At 50.2% G+C, this 19,989-nt stretch overlaps 2 protein-coding genes across 6 annotated transcripts in view; one reads left to right on the top strand and one right to left on the bottom strand.

The window, feature by feature from the left end:
- The first annotated feature begins 1,991 nt into the window (after window positions 1-1,991).
- Window positions 1,992-10,612, top strand: LOC114806423 (nuclear receptor 2C2 associated protein). Of its 4 annotated transcripts, none has more exons than XM_029050451.2 (6): window positions 1,992-2,097; window positions 5,892-6,052; window positions 6,421-6,511; window positions 8,055-8,160; window positions 8,330-8,397; window positions 9,070-10,612. In XM_029050451.2, the coding sequence occupies exons 2-6, from the start codon at window positions 6,009-6,011 to the stop codon at window positions 9,184-9,186; spliced, it is 426 nt and encodes a 141-aa protein (XP_028906284.1). In that variant the 5' UTR covers window positions 1,992-2,097; window positions 5,892-6,008; the 3' UTR covers window positions 9,187-10,612. The 4 variants fall into 4 exon arrangements, with proteins under 4 accessions (XP_028906284.1, XP_028906282.1, XP_028906283.1 ...); XM_029050449.2 differs by having other exon boundaries at window positions 5,889-6,052; XM_029050450.2 differs by having other exon boundaries at window positions 1,992-2,164; window positions 5,889-6,052.
- Window positions 9,786-19,989, bottom strand: part of RFXANK (regulatory factor X associated ankyrin containing protein) — a 16,754-nt gene continuing 6,550 nt past the window's right edge. For both annotated transcript variants that reach the window (XM_029050446.1, XM_029050447.2), the window contains exons 6-9: window positions 16,555-16,680; window positions 15,451-15,517; window positions 14,676-14,756; window positions 9,786-10,444 (exon numbers count right to left, since the gene is read on the bottom strand). In XM_029050446.1, coding sequence (XP_028906279.1) covers window positions 10,377-10,444; window positions 14,676-14,756; window positions 15,451-15,517; window positions 16,555-16,680 — 342 coding nt within the window. In that variant the 3' untranslated portion in view covers window positions 9,786-10,376. The remainder of the gene's footprint in view (window positions 10,445-14,675; window positions 14,757-15,450; window positions 15,518-16,554; window positions 16,681-19,989) is intronic.

Below are 19,989 nucleotides of genomic sequence, written 5' to 3'. Positions count from 1 at the left end.
AAACTAATCAGTTTGGGCACAGCCCCTGTCCTAAATGAGCTTCTCAGTCTCAATCCCCATTTTACAGATAACTGAGACCCAAAGAAGTTAAGTGACTTACCCGAGGTCACATGACAGACAAGTGGCAGAGCCAGGATTAAAACCCAAGCCCTTCTGACTCTCAGGCCCATGCTCTGTCCACTAGGCCACACTCCTTCTACCTCATCTGTAAAATAGGGATTAAGTTTGGAAGGTCCATGTGGGACATGGACTTTGTCCAATCCGATTAGCTTGTATCTTCTCTAGGTTGTAAACTCGGTAAGGGCCGGGAACATGTCCGCTAATTCTGTTGTATTTTACTCCCCCAAGCGCTTAGTACATTGCTCTGCACATAGTTAGTGCTCACTAAATACCACTGGTTGATTTGATTAATTGATCTATTCCAGCGCTAAATACTGTGCCTGGCACATAGTAAGTGCTTAACAAACACAGACCTTGAGCCCCCCGCTTAGACTGTGAGCCCGTCATTGGGCAGGGATTGTCTCTATCTGTTGCCGAATCGTACATTCCAAGCGCTTAATACAGTGCTCTGCACATAATAAGCGCTCAATAAATACTATTGAATGAATGAATTGGTCTGCTGTGTGACCTCGGGCAAGTCACTTCACTGTGCCTCAGTTATACCTCATCTGTAAAATGGGGATTGAGACGGAGCCCCATGTGGGACAGGAGACTGTCCAACCTGCTTACTTTATATCTACCCCAGTGCTTAGAACAGTGCTTTGCACAAGCGCTTAAATGCCCTCTAGACTCTGAGCTCGTTGTGGGCAAGAATTGTCTCTATTGCTGTGTTGTACTTTCCCAAGGGCTTAGTACAGTGCTCTGTACACAGTTTTATTAAGTGCCGTCGGGTCATTTCCGATTCATGGCGACCATAGATATATTTTCTCCAGAACGTCCTGTCCTCTGCCATAATCCACAACCTTCCTAATGGCTCTTCCGTTACCGTTGCTATGGTTTCTAGCCATCTAGCTGCCGGTCTGCCCCTTCCACGTTCTCCCTGGATTTTTCCTAGCATCAGTGTCTTCTTCAGAAAATTAGTCCTCCTGATGATGTGGCCAAAATATCCTCATCCAAGTCGAGTCATTTGGCCTTCCAAAGACCACTTTGGTTTCATTTGCTCTAAAATCCATTGGTCTCTTTTCTGGGCAGTCCATGGTATTGGCAAAAGCCTTCTCCAGTGCCACCTTTCGAAAGAATCGATGAACTTTCTCTCCTGTTTTTTCACTGTCCAGCTTTCGGATTCATACACTGTCACTGGAAACACCATAGAGTGGACAATCTGTATTTTTGTGGCCATTGTTAGGTCAGCGCATTTCACAACTTTTTCCAGGCTCTTCATTAGCAAGTCCAGTGAGCGCTCAATAAATACTGTTGAATGAATGAATGAAAGTCTTCCTCACATTTAATCTTTGGCGTATTTCTTGGCTAAATACCATTAAATACCTTTATTTATTCCTTTATTATTATAATAAAATTATTATTGTATTATTCCTTTATTATTGATTATCGATCCTAGGAGAGAAAAGTAAGCGCTCAATAAATACGACTGAATGAATAAAATGACTTTATTGGGGAGCAGCGTGGCTCCGTGGAAAGAGCCCGGGCTGGGGAGTCCGAGGTCATGGGTGCGAATCCCGCTCTGCCCCTTGTCAGCTGTGTGACTGTGGGCAAGTCACTTCACTTCTCTGGGCCTCAGTTCCCTCATCTGGAAAATGGGGATTAAGGCTGTGAGCCTCACGTGGGACAACCTGATTACCCTGTATCCACCCCAGCGCTTAGAACAGTGCTCTGCACATAGTAAGCGCTTAACAAATACCAACATTATTAAATACCATTTTTTAAAAAAGGCGGTGCGGGGGCGAGCACTGCCTGAGGGAAGAGGTGAGTTGACGGAAAGAGGAAGGGCGGTGTCTCTTTAAGACGCCCGCGGGAGCCCCGCCCCCTCAGCCTCACCAGGAAGCAGTTCGGAGTTGGTCGGGCCGCGCGCGCCTCGAGCTGCCCCCGGCGCGCGCCTCGTCGGCCCCTTTCGCTTTCCGCGCCTCGTCGGCCTGGCTCGTGAGTTGCCCCGAAGACTCCTCCCACCCCACAAGCTCGGGGGCCCCGGGGAGGCCGCTGGCGGTCGGTCAGTCAGTCAGTCGTATCTACTGAGCCCTTACTGCGACGATCTAAGGGGATTAGGGGGAGGAGAGGGGCTAGTCTAGAGAAGCAGCGTGGCTCAGTGGAAAGAGCCCGGGCTTGGGAGGCAGAGTCATGGGTTCCAATCCCGCCACCCTGCCAGCTGTGTGACTGTGGCCAAGTCACTTCACTGGGCCTCAGTTACCTCATCTGTAAAATGGGGATTAAAAGTGTGAGCCCCATGTGGGACAACCTGATGACCCTGTATCCACCCCAGCGCTTAGAACAGTGCTCTGCACATAATAAGCGCTTAACAAATGCCAACATTATTATTATTAGTCTGGGTGGAACCGGCGAAGAGGAGGAGCCCGGTTTCGGGAGAGAGAGCTGACGGGCCACGTGACAATTCTTTTTCTAGCCTCCCGTCGCCCTTCTTTTTTTCTTTTTAAACCCTTCGTGCTCCGGCATTTCACTCCACCCGTCTGACTCCCCCGGGCCCTCTCTGGAAGCCGCAGACCGTGACCTTGCCCTGGTTATTACAGTCATGTTTATGATGATGATGTTGGTATATGTTAAGCGCTTACTATGTGCAGAGCACTGTTCTAAGCGCTGGGGGAGATACAGGGGAATCAGGTTGTCCCACATGAGGCTCACAGTTAATCCCCATTTGACAGATGAGGTCACTGAGGCCCAGAGAAGTGAAGTGACTTGGCCACAGTCACACAGCTGACAAGTGGCAGAGTCAGAATTCGAACCCGTGACCTCTGACTCCCTGATGACCCTGTATCTCCCCCAGCGCTTAGAACAGTGCTCTGCACGTAGTAAGCGCTTAACAAATACCAACATTATTAGGGGTTCTAATCCCAGCTCCGCCGCTTGCCAGCTGTGTGACTTTGGGCAAGTCACTTCTCTGGGCCTCAGTTACCTCATCTGTAAAATGAGGATTAAGACTGTGAGCCCCACGTGGGACAACCTGGTTACCCTGTATCTACCCCAGTGCTTAGAACAGTGCTTGGCACATAGTAAGCACTTAAATGATGATGGTACATCATTATTATTATTACTAGTCTCCCGCCTCTTCTCCACTCCAGTTCACTCGGCTGCCTTCCCCCTCCAATTATCGCCCTATCTCCCTACTACCCTTCCTTTCCAAACTCCTAGAACGAGTCGTCTACAATCGATGCTTAGAATTCCTTAACTCCCATTCTCTCCTAGACCCCCTCCAATCTGGCTTCCGTCCCCTCCACTCTACCGAGACTGCTCTCTCTAAGGTAACCCGTGACCTCCTTCTTGCCAATGGCTCCTACTCCATTCTGATCCTCCTTGACCTCTCTGCTGCCTTTGACACTGTCGACCATCCCCTCCTCCTCCATACCTTATCTCACCTTGGCTTCACGGACTCCGTCCTCTCCTGGTTCTCCTCTTACCTCTCTGGCCGGTCATTCTCGGTCTCCTTCGCGGGCGCCTCCTCCCCCTCCCATCCTTTAACTGTTGGAGTTCCTCAAGGGTCAGTTCTTGGCCCTCTTCTGTTCTCCATTTACACTCACTCCCTCGGTGAACTCATCCGCTCTCACGGCTTTGACTACCATCTCTACGCAGATGACACGCGGATCTACATCTCCGCTCCTGTCCTCTCCCCCTCCCTTCGGGCTCGCATCTCCTCCCGCCTCCGGGACGTCTCCACCTGGATGTCGGCCCGCCACCTAAAACTCAACATGAGCAAGACTGAGCTCCTCATCTTCCCTCCCAAACCCAGTCCTCTCCCAGACTTCTCTATCACCGTGGACGGCACGACCATCCTTCCCGTCTCTCGGGCCCGCAATCTCGGTGTCATCCTTGACTCATCTCTCTCGTTCACCCCACGCATCCTATCCGTTGCCAAGACCTGCCGGTTTCACCTTTACAATATCGCCAAGATCCGCCCTCTCCTCTCCCAAACGGCTACTTTACTGCTACGGGCTCTCGTTATATCCCGGCTAGACTACTGTGTCAGCCTTCTCTCTGACCTCCCTTCCTCCTCTCTCGCCCCGCTCCGGTCTATTCTTCACTCCGCTGCCCGGCTCATCTTCCCGCAGAAACGATCTGGGCATGTCACTCCCCTTCTTAAACAACTCCAGTGGTTGCCTATCGACCTCCGCTCTAAACAAAAACTCCTCACTCTAGGCTTCGAGGCTCTCCATCACCTTGCCCCTTCCTACCTCTCCTCCCTTCTCTCTTTCTACCGCCCACCCCGCACGCTCCGCTCCTCCGCCGCCCACCTCCTCACCGTCCCTCGGTCTCGCCTATTCCGCCGTCGACCCCCGGGCCACGTCCTCCCGCGGTCCCGGAACGCCCTCCCTCCTCACCTCCGCCAAACTGATTCTCTTCCCCTCTTCAAAACCCTACTTAAAACTCACCTCCTCCAAGAGGCCTTCCCAGACTGAGCTCCTCTTCTCCCTCTACTACCTCTCCCACCCCCCCTTCACCTCTCCGCAGCTAAACCCTCTTTTCCCCCTTTCCCTCTGCTCCTCCCCCTCTCCCTTCCCATCCCCTCAGCACTGTACTCGTCTGCTCAACTGTATATATTTCCGTTACCCTATTTATTTTGTTAATGAATTGTACATCGCCTTGATTCTATTTAGTTGCCATTGTTTTTACGAGATGTTCTTCCCCTTGACTCTGTTTAGTGCCATCGTTCTCGTCTGTCCGTCTCCCCCGATTAGACCGTAAGCCCGTCAAACGGCAGGGACTGTCTCTATCTGTTGCTGACTTGTTCATTCCAAGCGCTTAGTACAGTGCTCTGCACATAGTAAGCGCTCAATAAATACTATTGAATGAATGAATGAATCTTTCTACAAAAACGTTCAGGACATGTCACCCTCCTCCTCAAAAAATAATGTTGGTATTTGTTAAGCGCTTACTGTGTGCAGAGCACTGTTCTAAGCGCTGGGGTAGACACAGGGGTATCAGGTTGTCCCATGTGGGGCTCACAGTCTTAATCCCCATTTTACAGATGAGGTAACTCAGGCCCAGAGGAGTTAAGTGACTTGCCCACAGTCACACAGCTGACAAGTGGCTCCAGTGATTGCCCATCCACCTCTGTATCGAACAGAAACTCTTCACCATTGGCTTTAAAGCAGTCCATCACCTTGTCCCCTCCTATCTCACCTCTCTTCTCTCCTTCTACAACCCAGCCTAAATACTTCACTCACCTAGTGGTAATCTTCTCACTGTGCCTCGGTCTCACCTGTCTCACCGCTGACCTCTGGTCCACGTCCTGCCTCTGGCTTGGAACGCCCTCCCTTCTCAAATCCACCAGACGTTTACTCTCCCCCCCTTCAAAGCCTTATTGAAAGCACATCTCCTCCGAGAGGCCTTCCCAGACTAAGCCCCCCTTTTCCTCATCTCCCACTCCCTCCGCTTTGCCCTGACATGCTCCCTTTGCTCTTCCCCCAACCCCACAGCATTAATGTATATATCTGTAATTTTATTTGTATTGATGTCTGTCTCTCCCCCTCTAGACTGTGAGCTTGTTGTGAGCAGGGAGTGTCACTGTTTTATTGTTGTACTTAATACAGTGCTCTGCACACAGTAAGCGCTTAATAAATGCGATTGAATGAATGAATGAACTGTAGCCCAGAATCCCAGCCCATGTTCTGGAATTTTGGGCCCCAGTAGATAATGGCATATGATATCACCAAATGGAGTCCAGTGCAAGCTCAAAAGTCTCTAAACGGTCTCTCTTTCTGCAGCAGAAGACAGGCGCTGTAAGTGCCAGGCGTAGCCAAGGTACAGTTGGATCTGCTTCCTCCCTCCAGCCTACTTTCAGAAGCTCTTTGGTAGGATTCCCTAGCTGCCTGGCCCTTGCCAAGATGGCCCCAACAGTGCCCTTGATCTGCAGTGGGACAGTGAGTAGGTGAGACTCCTTTTCTGCTAGCAGAGGGTTGACTGAACCCTTTTGCCCTAAATCTGGGAAGTTGGGCCGTTCCCTCCCCTGAGAGGAAAAGAACACTTATCTGCCCCAACTTGCCACTATACTTGGCCCTGATGGCCCGCCATTCGTTGAGCATGGATGATCTAAGACCAGACCCCCCCCCCCCCATTTGGAATGGCAGAGGAAAATTGGCATTGACTCAGAGAGAGGGAATGAGGCTCTGCTCTTACTTGGGGCCTTTTCCTGCCACTGGCAGATGGCTGGTTGGTTGCATGCCCACTGTGCGTGTGTGTGTTTGTGTGGGGGGGAGGAGATATGATTCAGACCTTCTGTGCCCTATGTGCCCACAGGGTGAGTTCTGTTCTCAACCGGGATGTGAAGCAGTTTGGGAAGAAGCATCTGTTTGACCAGCGGGAGGAGACCTGCTGGAACTCAGACCAGGTGAGCCAAGAAACAGGGGAGCTGGAAGGATATCTCCTTCTGCTCCGATTGGACAGGGCTCATAACCCATTTGCTGTCGGAAATCCCGGTTGCCCGACACCACACGAAACCTTTGTGTGTCTTTACCCTACCCTCCCTTTAATAATAGTAATAATAACTGTGGTATTTGGTAAGCGTTTACTATGTGCCAGGAACCGTTCTAAGCTTTGGGATGGATACAAGCAAATCGGATTGAACAGTCCCAGCCCCTATTTTACAGATGAGAGAACTGAGGTACAGACAAGTGAAGTGACTCACCCAAGGTCACACAGCAAACAAGTGGCAGAGGCGGAATTAGAACCTATGACCTTCTGACTCTAGGGCCCGCGTTCTATCCACTGTGCCATGCTGCCCTTGCTTTTGGGTTTTTGCTCATTGCCTTTTTACTGACTTTTCTCCACTTGTCTGCCACGGAGAGGGGTTTGAGGTCTACCCTATATCAGGTGAACAGCTTGAATTTTTCAGAGGCAGCCAGCGAGGCCATCATAGGGTTGGAACCAGGCAACCAGGTAGTGATGGCTGACAGGCCCATTGCGGGCAATATCATTATTACTGAGAAGCAGCGTGGCTCAGTGGAAAGAGTCCAGGCTTGGGAGTCAGAGGTCATGGGTTCGAATCCCAACTCTGCCACTTGTCAGCTGGGTGACTGTGGGCCAGTCACTTAACTTCTCTGTGCCTCAGTTACCTCATCTGTAAAATGGGGATGAAGACTGTGAGCCTCACGTGGGACAACCTGATTACCCTTTATCCACCCCAGTGCTTAGAACAGTGCTCTGCACATAATAAGCGCTTAAATACCAACATTATTATTATATTAGGGGAAGCAGCGTGGCTCAGTGGAAAAGCCCGGGTTTGGGAGTCAGAGGTCATGGGTTCGAATCCCAACTCTGCCACCTGTCAGCTCTGTGACTGTGGGCAAGTCACTTAACTTCTCTGTGCCTCAGTTACCTCATCCGTAAAATGGGAATGAAGACTGTGAGCCTCACGTGGGACAATCTGATTACCCTGTATCTACCCCAGTGCTTAGAACAGTGCTCTGCACATAATAAGCGCTTAACAAATACCAACACTATTATTATTATTATTACTCCACGGGTAGGCACAAATCCTTTGCCGCCTGCCAGCCGAGGGGGAAGGCAGAGCTGGGCTTCAGGCAACTCCCCCTAATACCCAAGGCTACCCCTGTGGACTGGTCTCCCCCTCTAGACTGTAAGCTTGTTGTGGGCAGGGAGTGTGTCTGTTATATTGTTATCGTATTCTCTCGAGTGCGTAGCACACAGTAAGTGATGAAGAAATACGATTGACTGACCGACTGGTCTCCACTTCTTGGGCTACAGGGTGTCCACTGGGTGTAACCGTGAGCCCGTCATCGGGCAGGGATTGTCTCTGTGGCCGAATTGTCCATTCCAAGCGCTTAGTACAGTGCTCTGCACATAGTAAGCGCTCAATAAATACTATTGAATGAATGAATGTAACCCCCACCTATCTCTGCTTTCTGGTTTAGGGCTCCTCCCAGTGGGTGATGCTGGAATTTCCCCAGACGGTCAAGGTGTCCCAGATCCAGATCCAGTTCCAAGGCGGGTTCACGTGCCGCCAGGGCCGCCTGGAAGGTAATGCTGTTCTTTGGGGGTGGGAGGGTGGTGATAGACGTGTACTGTTGACTGGGGCCAGCGGCTCTGCCCTCCTGGGTCCTTGCAAGGGTCACCCTGTGGCAGAGCCGGGCTCCTTGTCCCTCGGCCAGGGACCCCCATGTGACCCGCTCTTCCCTTCCTGTTGTAGGCGGCAGGAAGAGTGAAACGTTGGTGAAGATCACAGATTTCTACCCCGAAGACTTCAATTCCTTGCAGATATCCTTTTCTGCTATCAGGCCTCTAGCTCTGGCTTTCAGTTCAATCCCATTCCCCCCTGGAATGGGAGGGATGGGAGTGCCTCTTAACCAGCCCCTTGGAGTAGTAGAGGATGGCTTTCCTTTCTTATCGTAATGTCTTGTTAAGTGCTCACTATGTGCTAAGCACTGGATTAAGTACTGGGATAGATACAAGGTAATCAGGTCAGACACAGTCCCCGTCCCACATGGGACTCTCATTTTAATGGAGAGGGAGGATAGGTATTCTATCCCCCTGTTACAGATGAGGAAACAGAGGCCCAGAGAAGTTGTGACTTGTCCAAGATCAGCCAGCCGGCCAGGGCTAGAGTTGGGATTAGAACCCAAGTCTCCCGCCTCCCAGGCCCATGCTGTTTCCATTAGGCCTCACACAGCTTTCAGTGCAGTTTAAACAGTGGAGCAGGCATCTGAGGAAGGATGTGTTTTCTGCCTGGACCAGGGGGCTGGACCAGATGACCTCTTGCTCCTCCCCACTTTTGGAGGCACTATCTGTTCCACAAGGGTTCTGTTGGTAGAGCTCAATGCTGTCCACCCCTTCCTTAGGAAGGTCCTCTGACCCAGTTTCGGCACAAGGGTTGTCAAACTTTAGAGTGCAAAGATCCTGGGCCTGTTTTGCCTTCACTGTTCTGTGCACAGCTTTCCCGTGGCGGACGTGATGCTGGACAAGTTGAAAGTCACCTTCGAGAACAGTACCGACTTCTTTGGCAGGATCATCATCTACCACCTGCGAGTTTTTGGGGAGAGGCTCTAAATGACTTGGGGGTGAGGAGCAAGAGTGAACAAACCCAACTCCAACCCTTTCCCCATCCGTTCCTGTCCAAGCACAGTGGCCCTGGCCTTTTCCCTGTTCAACCTGGGTCAAGGCAGGGCACATCTGTGAGCGAGAGACGTGAGAGTAGGGATGCTGTGACTGGGAGCAGCTTCCCGGTGTCTTTCTACGCCCGGTCCCCAAGGAAGTAACTAGCCACAACTGGACCTTGTTGCAAAACCAGTTCCTTTGAAACCTTAAGCCTAAAACCTTTGGACCCAGGAGCCGTGGCAGGCACTAAGCTAAGCTGGGTTCTGGGCCTGAGAAAACCGTTCCCTGTTATCACCTCCCTCACCCTTAACCAAGATCCTCCCCTCTGCCCTGATCCCATTTTCAGCCCAATCTTGATGGCACCTTGTGGCTATAATCAACTGGGAAGCAAAGGGGGGAGGGGGAGACAGCCAGCAGGTCTGCCCAATCCTCCCTCTCTTCTCAGCTGCCTCAGAGCCAGAGCGTTGCTACATGCCTTTCCTTCTCTGGGACTGAAGCAGGGCTGCCCACGTCACACGATGGTAGAGGAAATGTATAGCCACAAGGCCAAGGAAGAGCATGTTTGATTTTATTTGTCGCTGCCCCTGTTGGCCAAGAAGCAGGAGCTGGCGAGTGGGTGTCTGGCTGAAGCTGGAGACAAGGTGGAGGGATTCAGCTAGCGGTGTTAAACCTGGCAGATTAGCAGGGCTCTTGCCTCCCAAGCCCAGCAGCAGAGACTGGATCCCAGGCCTGGGGGAACTGCTTAGCCAAGGACCAGAGAAGATGTCCACTTGGCCTTCAGGTGAACCTCACTTCTGACTGAAGGCAGTCCACACCCTGCTGCAGAGCTCCCGAGAGGACAAGAGAAAGGAGGGAGGGGCCCTATTTCTGGTCGCAGTGAAGTCTGGTCCTCCAAGTCTCAAGACTCTGCACTCGGAGAGGTGACTTTGACTCTCAGTCCCCGAGGGATGGAGCCTCTAGTACTGGTGACAGAGCCAAGAGACCCAATCTGGAGTCTTGGGCTCTTCTCTGACCTGCCTGGAAACCAGCACCCTAAAGTAACGGAGCTCCCGGCCAGCTAGTCAGCCAGCCTGCCTCCTGCCGTGAGAGGTAGTGAACCAAAGCGTAGAGGGTTAAGGCCGTGGAGAGGTTGGGGGTGACCTTCATGCCGTCTCCGGAGGCAGCTTGTTCTGGAACAGTTTGAGAATGTGATTTTCGATCACCTGTTGAACTGAGGTGGAGAGAAGAGAGAGTGAGTCTTTAAGGCCATACCGACAGAGGGATGGGAATTTTATAACATCAGTAGGTGTCAACCCAAAATGGAAAAATAAAAATAAATGGGCACTCTCCAACCACCCCCTTGCTTCCTGAGATAAATTAAATCTTTTTTAAAATGAGACTGAAGTCTTGGTTTTCAAGAATACAAGATCCCCGTCTGCATGAAAGCAGAAGAGAACTACTACCATCTTTCAAACCTGAGGTTAAACAGCCAGTTCTGGGCAGAAGGGTCTCAGCTGGGCCCCCTGCTGTGGATGTCAGTTTGTTCCCTTGATTGCCTCAACCAGGGTTGGTGGGCAATAATGGGGAGGGGTTAAATGGGAGGAGGTGGAGGGTGCAGAGAATGCCAACCCTGGCCCCAACCTCTACATGCTGGGAGCCTGAGACTGCATTAAGGGGGCTGGACACCCACCTGAGTCTGGAAATGCAGCCTAGGATTCTGCCCATCAACCCAGTTGCCAACTTGTTAGCACTCACCCACTAACACTGTTGACTTGTTAGCACTTGCCTGTTCACCCTAAACAGCCGCTACTGAATCCGCCCAGCTGGGAGCTCCTGGGTGCCTACCCATTTGAGGAGCGTGCATTGGTCACTGGATGTTTCAGGTTGGCTGATGCAGCTCTGGACTTTCTTCATCACTCTGATCTCCCCAAGTCCCCTCCCTCTGGTCAGCCAGTGCCAATTCCCCTCAGTTGACTCCCATTGAACCCCTCCCTGGCCTCCCCCTTTCCCTTCTGTTGTTTCCCCCTGCCCCCCAACACATACAGCCTCAGTCAAGTAGGGCCTGTGGAACTCCTGCTCCGTCATGGAAATCTTCCCTTCATTTTTGCCCTCTTCCTGACGCAGTCACTGATCCTCACCATTCCTGAAACCTGGCTCTCCCCAGATGAGTGTCTCCCCTGCCAGTCTCTCCCAAGGACTTTTCTCCCACTCTCAAGACTCACTGGGAAAAGGGGAGGAGTTGGCCTCCTTCTTGCCCCCCTCCATGTCACTCTCATACAATCCCATCCTCCCCAACCCTCTCTCCCTTCCTATAAAGCCCATTCCAACCACCTCTACCACCCACTCCAGTTGTTGCCATTATTTACCGTTTCCCCCCGCCGCCCCCCCCACCAGGCTCCACCTTCAACTTTCTGAACCATTTTGACCTTGTTCTAACTTTCCTTCTCTCTCTGCCCCTACACTGATCCTCGGAGATTTCAACATCCACATTAATGCTCTGATGAACTTCTTGCTGCCCACTTCCTCTCACCATCAATTCCACTGATCTCCTGTTCCACCCCACACATTCACCAATTTGGCTACATGCTCATCATTAGCCAAATTCAGTGGCCTCTACTCCATCCCAATCCTCATTGATCTTTTTGTTGCCTTCGACCTGGTGGACCAACCCCTTCTCCTGGAAATATCTTACCTCGATTTCACCGACACTGTCTTTTTCTGGTTCTCCTCCTATCTCTGACCGCTTCTTCTCAGTCTCTTTTACAGGCTGCTTCTTTGCTTCCCACCCTCTAACTGTGGGGGTGCCTCAGGGTTCAGATCTGGGTCTCCTATTCATCTACACTCACTCCCTTGGAGAACTCATTCGCACCCATGGCTTCAACCACCATCTCATTCCCAAATCAACATCTCCAGCCCCGACTTCTGTCCTCTGCAATCTCACTTTTCTTCCTGTCTTCAGGATGTAATATAATAACTGTGGTATTTTATAAGCGCTTACTATGGGCCAAGCACTGTACTAAGTGCTGAGGTGGATACAAGCAAATCAGGTTGGATACAGTCCCTGTCCCATGTGGGGCTCACGGTCGCAATCCCATTTTACAGATAAGGTCACTGAGGCACAGGGAAGCAAAGTCACTTGCCCAAGCTCACCCAGCAGACTTGTAGCAGAGCTGAGATTAGAACCCATGACCACCTGACTCCCCGGCCCGTGCTCTACCCACTACACCATGCTGCCCCGCCAACACCTCCAACTTTAAATTTCCAAAACAGAACTCCTCATTTCTATCCAAACCCTATCCTCCTCCGACACATAGCCAGTACTTAACGAATACCACAATTATTATTATGCTACTCTTTCTTCTAAACTACTTTAACGTCTGTCTCGTGTGAACCGTAGTCTCCAAGTGGGCAGTAATCACATCTATGAACTCTGTGTTGCTTTTTCAACAGCATTTGCTAGGCGCTCACTATCTGCCAAGCACTGGGGTAGTTAAAAGCTAATGAGGTTGGACACAGGCCATGTCCCATGTGGGGTTTACAGTCTTAATCCCCATTTAACAGATGAGGTAACAGACACCGAGAAGTGACTTGCCCAAGGTCACACAGACAAGTGGCAGAGTCAGGATTAGAACCTCAGTCCTCTCGACTCCCAGGCCCATGCTCTTTCCCTTAGGCCTCTCTGCTGTACTGTACTTTCCCCAAGTACTTAGTCCAGGACCCTGCACATATAAGCGCTCAAATCCCATTGACTGAAAAATGCTGTAAGAACAGAAGCTCACCCCTTAGTGGGTCAGATAATAAAAATAATATGTGTTCAGCATTTAAGTTTGTACCAAGCACTGTACTAAGCACTAGGGTAAATTCAAGCTAATTAGGTTGGACACAGCCTCTGTCATCTGTGCACCAGAATCTGTGACCTTGAGGCATCTGCTATTCTCCCCAGCCCCGCAGCACTTGCGTACATATCTTTAAATTATATATTATTATTTATATTAATGTCTGTCTCTGCCTCTAGACTGTAAATTTGTTATGGGCAAGGAATGTGTCTGCTAGTTCTGCTGCACTTTCCCAAGTGCTTAGTACAGTGCTCTGCACATGGCAAGCATTCAAATACCACTGATTGATTCTCACTGGTCCATTCTTCCCAAGCTTCTGCCTTCCTGGAGGATCTACAAGCTGGTTGCTCTCCGGGAGACCCATTCTCATGATTAGGAATGGACCACCCTAACACCCTAATCCTGGCTCCACCACTTGTCTGCTGTGTGACCTTGGGCAAGTCACTTCACTTCTCTGTTCCTTAGTTTACCTCATCTGTAAACTGGGGATAAAGACTGTGAGCCCCATGTGGGACCCAGACTGTGTCCAATTTGATTAGCTTGTATCTATCCCATCACTTACTACAGTGCCTGGCACGTAGTGAGTGTTTAATACCATAAAAAAAAACCCAAACTCTTCAGGATAGCATAGTGGATAGAGCGTGGGCCTGGGAGTCAGGAGGTCATGGGTTCTAATTCCAGCTCCGCCGCTTGTCTGCTGTGTGACCTTGGGCAAGTCACTTCACTTCTCTGTGCCTCAATTACCTCATCTGGAAAATGGGGATTGAGACTGTGAGCCTTATGTGGGTTAGGGACCTTGTCCAACCCGATTTGCTTGTATCCACTCCAGTGCTTAGTACAGTGCCTGGTTTTAACAAATTCCATAATTATTATTATTATTCCCCTCTCTATCCCTAACTTTCCCTCTAGTAATGCATTTTGGATCAGTCAGCCATTTCTTTATCCAAACCCCTCTTGAGCCTGCTGCTGTTTTTGACCTCAAACAGTTTCCTATGGTAACAAATTCCATTTCTTTACCACCCACTAGGTGACAAAGGGCTTTTTCTGTTTGATCTGATTCTCCCACCCTCAAGCTTCCACAGAAGCCCCCTCCCCTAGGAGCATGGCATTTGGCAAACGACAATCATGTGTTGGCTCAATCCACACCCTTCCTGGTCCGGTAGGCCTCAATCATGTGCCCCCTCTGCTTTTGGAGCCTGGAACTGAGCGGGAAAGGCCAGAACAAAACAAAAACATGTCCAGATCTGACTTACAGGGCAGAAGGACTAGCTGTCTGCCACCTCAGGTCAGTGAGCAGATAACAACAGGCTGCGGGAGAACGGCTTCAGTAGGCAAGTATAAAAAAGAAAAAAATCAGTTGCTGGAAACCATTGGGGGGCAGATTTTCTGTTTTCCAGTTAATTCTCCAATAGTGGAGATGCGGAGGGTCAGAAGGAAATTAATTTGGTTTCCTTTAGGCCTAATAGGGCTCTCCACCTATTAGGCCTAAAGGAAACCAAATTAATTTCCTTCTGACCCTCCGCATCTCCACCCACAGTAGAGACATGGCTCTTGATATGGAACCCCCCGAGGCCCCCTAAGGTGAAAAGAGTTCATCCTGGCCCTAGCTCCCAGAAGGAAAATTGCCTTTTTTGTGTCCCAGAGCCACAGCGAGGTCCATTGGGGTGTAGCCTGAATCCGCCTCGGTCGTCAAGTCAGCCCCTCGTGCTGAAAACCAAAGCCAGAAACAGTAGTGAGCAAAACAAGAAACCCAAGACCTGCCTTCCAAGACCCCCAACCCAGCATCCTGAATGATGCTTCATTTTAGCTTCCCTGCTCGGAAGCAGTGCCCGGTCTGAACCCACTTTGGGAGCATCCCCCTGTAAGACCTCCCCAAGTTACCTGGGGGGGCGGGGGGGGTTCTGCTTTCTTTTGCAAGGGAAAAAAGGGAAAAGCATCCCAGATGCTCCTTTTCCCATTCCTCAGATCCCTCTGCCCGCTCCTCTCCATACCCCACAAAAGGCCTGGATCTGAGACTCTTCCTGCCCTATGATAATTAATAATTATGGTATTTAATAATAATGTTGGTATTTGTTTAGCACTTACTATGTGCAGAGCACTGTTCTAAGTGCTGGGGGAGATACAAGGTAATCAGGTTGTCCCACATGAGGCTCACAGTCTTAATCCCCATTTTACAGATGAGGTAACTGAGGCTCAGAGAAGTGAAGTGACTTGCCCAAAGTCACAAAGCTGACAACTGGTGGAGCTGGGATTCGAACCCATGACCTCTGACTCCCTAGCCCGGGCTCTTTCCACTGAGCCACGCTGCTTCTCACTTACTTCTAATTTAAGCACTTACAATGTGCCAGGCACTGTATTAAGTGCTGATAGGAGGGGCAGTCAAGCCCCAGCTGTCACTTACCCAGTAACGCTTCCACACACTTCACGTGGTTACCCCGCACGGCATACAGCAGAGGCGTCCCCCCATTCTGCAGGGAAATAATAATAATGATGGTAGTTGTTAATAATAATAATAATGCTGGTATTTGTTAAGCGCTTACTATGTGCAGAGCACTGTTCTAAGCGCTAGGGTAGACACAGGGGAATCAGGCTGTCCCACGTGGGGCTCACAGTTTTCATCCCCATTTTCCAGATGAGGGAACTGAGGCACAGAGAAGTTAAGTGACTTGCCCATAGTCACACAGCTGACAAGTGGCAGAGCTGGGATTCGAACTCATGACCTCTGACTCCAAAGCCCAGGCTCTTTCCACTGAGCCATGCTGCTTCTCTTAAGCACTTACTACATGCCAGGCACTGTACTAAGCGTGAAACGAGGGGTTGGGATCACCACCAAAGAAAGCTGCCCTCAAATCCACCGCTCTTCTACCCTCTTGTTTTTCCTCCTTCTTTCCAGCTGACTCTCAAGAGGAGATCTCTCACTGGCCTTCCACATCTATCCCCTCCACCCGCACTTCTGACCCAAGCCCCTCCCTTCCCACCCACCAAAATCCCTTTCCCTTCAAACACACTCAAGTCACCTCCATCCTAAAAGTGTCAATCATATTTGTTGGGCACTTACTACGTGCAGAGTACTGGATTAAGCGCTTGGGAAAGTATGCTGTATCAGACACATTCCCTGCCCCAAACGAGCTTACAGTCTAGAGGGAACGTCTGCTCCAGATCCCAATGCCCCATCTCCCTTTCCCTGACCAAGCACCTTGAAGGGGTTGTATACACCTGTTGCTTCCGCCAACTGTCTCCTTGACCCACTATAATCTGGTTTTCACCCGTTTCACTCCACTCTCCCAGCATTTTGTATGGAGCTGCCCATTTATTCATTCATTCGTATTTATTGAGCATTTACTGTATTCAGAGCACTGGATTAAGCGCTTGGGAAAGTACAATACTGCAATAAAGAGAGACAATCCCTGCCCACAACGAGCTCACAGTCTAGAGGTGGGAAGATAGACATCAACAGCCACTTAGCAAATATTACACAGGAGGAGGAGGAGGAGCATGGCCTTACCCAGTCATAGATGTTGATGTCGACATCCCGCTCCAGAAGCATGACCACAATATCTGTGTAGCCGCCCGTGCTAGCCAGCGACAGGGCGCTCTCCCGTTCCTTGGCCAAGACATGGGGGTCGGCACCCTGCAAGACCAGATGGCATCATGAAGAGAAGGCGTTAGAGGGCAACACGATTGGGTGAAGATGAGGGGGGCCGGGGCCCCGTTCACCACCTCTGAATCAATCACTCGATCATATCCATTGAGTGCTTTACTGTGTGCAGAGTTCTGGACTAAGTGCTTGGGAGGGTACAGTGAAACCGAGTTGGTAGACAGAGTCCCTGCCCGACAAGCTCACAGTGCAGAGGGGGAGAGAGACATAACAAAAATAATAATAATAATAATGGTATTTGATAAGCGCTCACTATGTGCCAAGCCCTGTTCTAAGTGCTGGGATAAATAGAAGGTAATCAGGTTGGAAACAGTCCCTGTCCCACATGGGGCTTACAGTCTTACTCCCCATTTTGCAGATGAGGTAGTTGAGGCAGAGGAGTAGAGTAACTTGCTCAAGGTCACACAAGCAGACAAGTGTCAGAGCCAGGATTAGAACCTATGCCCTTCTGACTCCCAGGCCTGTGCTCTATCCACTACACCATGCTGCTTCAGATATGTACACAAGTGCTGTGGGGACTAGAGGAAATGCTACCCGTGGAATACAGAAAGATAATTTCCTGTTTGGACCTTAACTTGAGAGGTGTTTTCATGCCTACTAATGCTAAGACATGCTACTCAGACTGGTCTCGTCCTTGGTTGTATCCTTCACCGAGGTAACTGATGCTGTCATTTGACTGGTTTTTCTTCCAGCTAAGAGTTCTACATCCTTAGCCTTGTTCCGTTCAATGCTTTTACCGTTGGACACCAAGGTCGGGCCACTCTCCTTACTGGAGGACTAAGCCTGTCATCCAAACCGTCTTGCAAAGACTTCTTCCGAAGTACATTTTTACACTTTCCCCATACAGGTGTCAAAATTCTGGGCTACAAGTCCATGTTCTGGTTGGGTGGTTTCTAGAGGGCCTGCATTCTCCACGAATTGAAATACGTCACCCCAATGCTGGGATTTGGATCTTGTGGCACTCGGAGATTTACCCAAAATCAGTTTTGCTAGGCAGAGTCGAGGAACACACTGGGGTTTTTACAAGCAAATCACAATTTCATTGATCCACACCCTTCATCTGCTAGCATGTTTCTTTGACACCCACATCTCCTCAAACTCATAGCTGGCCAGGCTAAGTCAGGGCAAGGCATTGATCTGAAGCTGGTTGCAGGGAAAGGGGCTTCAGATGATGTGAGCTCGTTGTGGACAGGGAATGTATTTGATGTTAGAGTGTACTCTCCCAAGTTCTTAGCACAGTGCTTTGCACACAGTAAGCACTCAATAAATACGATTAATAATAGAGTGGTTCCAAATTTTCATTATGAGCATCCAATGTGCTCCCACCCCCATCTCTTCTTATTCTATCAGTCTCTGGAACTGACTGGCACCACTTCTGCTGACCTACAGACATTGCTTTCTCTGCTGGGAATGTACCAGCCTCCGAAGGGCTGGGCGTACCACCCAGACCCTTCAGTTGTCCAAACTCCTCTGGGTGTGTGTCCGAAGTCAGCACGTACTGGGGATCACTGGGTTTCTTTATGGTCTTCTCGGTAGTTTTCTGCCCCCTTTGGAGCCACAACATGGGAAGCAGTGTGACCTAGTGGATGGAGCACAGGCCTGGCAGTCAGATGGACCTGGGTTCTAATCCCAGCTCGGCCACCTGTTCCGCTGTGTGACCTTGGGCAAGTCACAACTTCTCTGTGCCCGTTATCTGTAAAATGGGGATTAAGCCTATGCCATGTAGGATATGGGCTGCGTACAACCTGATTATCCTGTATCTACCTCAGCTCTTAGTATAGTGCCCGGCACATAAGCACTTAAATTCCAAAACAAAAATAGCACAACCATTTCCTTCCATATACACCTAGCACACCCAGGCTCTCTGACATTTATGACAGCTGTGGTCTTCCTCCCTGAAGGTCTTTCAGAAAAGAGCGGAGCTTGCTTAAGTGCAGGCCTGCCTGGAGGCGAGAGAATTGACTGGATGACCTTTCTAGTTTCCTCCCGGGTAAAGGTTTTCTGCTGGGGGAGCTCACCCCTGACAGAGCATGAACCCACCTCTCACCTTCTTAGCTTTGGCTTGCTGTGGCCAAGAGGATGAGAGTCTCTCCAGAAGCAGAGTACTCTCCTGCTTGGAACTACCCCCACTTCTTATCCAACAGGTCACCAACTCTCCCCAACTTCAAGCACTACTTTTAAAAAAAATTACACTTCCTCCATGAAGCCTTCCCTGACTAACCTCAGCTCCCCACCTTATTCTTCCTCCCTTCTGCATCACCTAGGCACTTAGGTCCATACCTCCTTACACTCTACCATTTCCCCTACCTGTAATCACTGAATGGTATTTGAGTGGCGTACTCTGTGCAGAACACTGTAATGCAAGTATACAGGGTCCATGCCCAGCAGCTTACAGACTAAAGGGGGGAGACGGACATTAAAATAAAATTACAGCTGCCTATGTACATAAGTGCTGTGGGGCTGGGGGGGGGGGGGGAATTGACGACAGCGTGGCTCAGTGGAAAGAGCACAGGCTTTGGAGTCAGAGGTCATGGGTTCGAATCCCGGCTCTGCCACTTGTCAGCTGTGTGACTGTGGGCAAGTCACTTCACTTCTCTGGGCCTCTGTTACCTCATCTGGAAAATGGGGATTAAGACTGAGCACCACGTGGGACAACCTGATTCCCCTGTGTCTACCCCAGCGCTTAGAACAGTGCTCTGCATATAGTAAGCGCTTAACTAATACCAACATTATTATCATTCTAACATCTATCTCCCTCACTAGACTGTAAGCTCCTTGTGGGCAGGGTTCCTATCTGCCAACTCTATTGTATTGTACTCACTCAAGCACTCAGTACAGTGGTCTGCACACGGTAAGCACTCAGTAAATACCACTGATTTATTGACTGACCGAGGGGGGTTGGCTATGCTCTTTGCCTGCCATTCTGGTCCCCTGGGAATGCTCCAGGCAGCCCTGCTTAGTGCTTTAGGATTGCTTTTTTTTTTTTTTTTTTTAACCCCCTTGCAAGACACTCCCTGGCTTTAGGGGTCTAAAGTTGGTAATCAGAGTGGCTGAAAATAATAGAGGCCCAGCTATGTGACAACCTCCCCTTCACCGTTACATTGTCCTCTCCCAAGCGCTTTGCACAGAGTAAGCGCTCAATAAATACAACTGAATGAATGAAAGAAACACAGCCAATCCTCGTACTGAAGGATCTCTGTAGCTTGGTGATGGTATGGGTTGGAGGTCAGTCCTAACAGGCCCCCGCTTAATGAGCGATAGTGGTTTGTCCGAGAACCCTCC

The sequence above is a fragment of the Ornithorhynchus anatinus genome, chromosome X1 (assembly GCF_004115215.2).
Source record: "Ornithorhynchus anatinus isolate Pmale09 chromosome X1, mOrnAna1.pri.v4, whole genome shotgun sequence".
Lineage (NCBI taxonomy): Eukaryota > Metazoa > Chordata > Mammalia > Monotremata > Ornithorhynchidae > Ornithorhynchus > Ornithorhynchus anatinus.
Note: the sequence above shows the minus strand (reverse complement) of the source record. Positions and strands in the feature narration are given on the sequence as shown.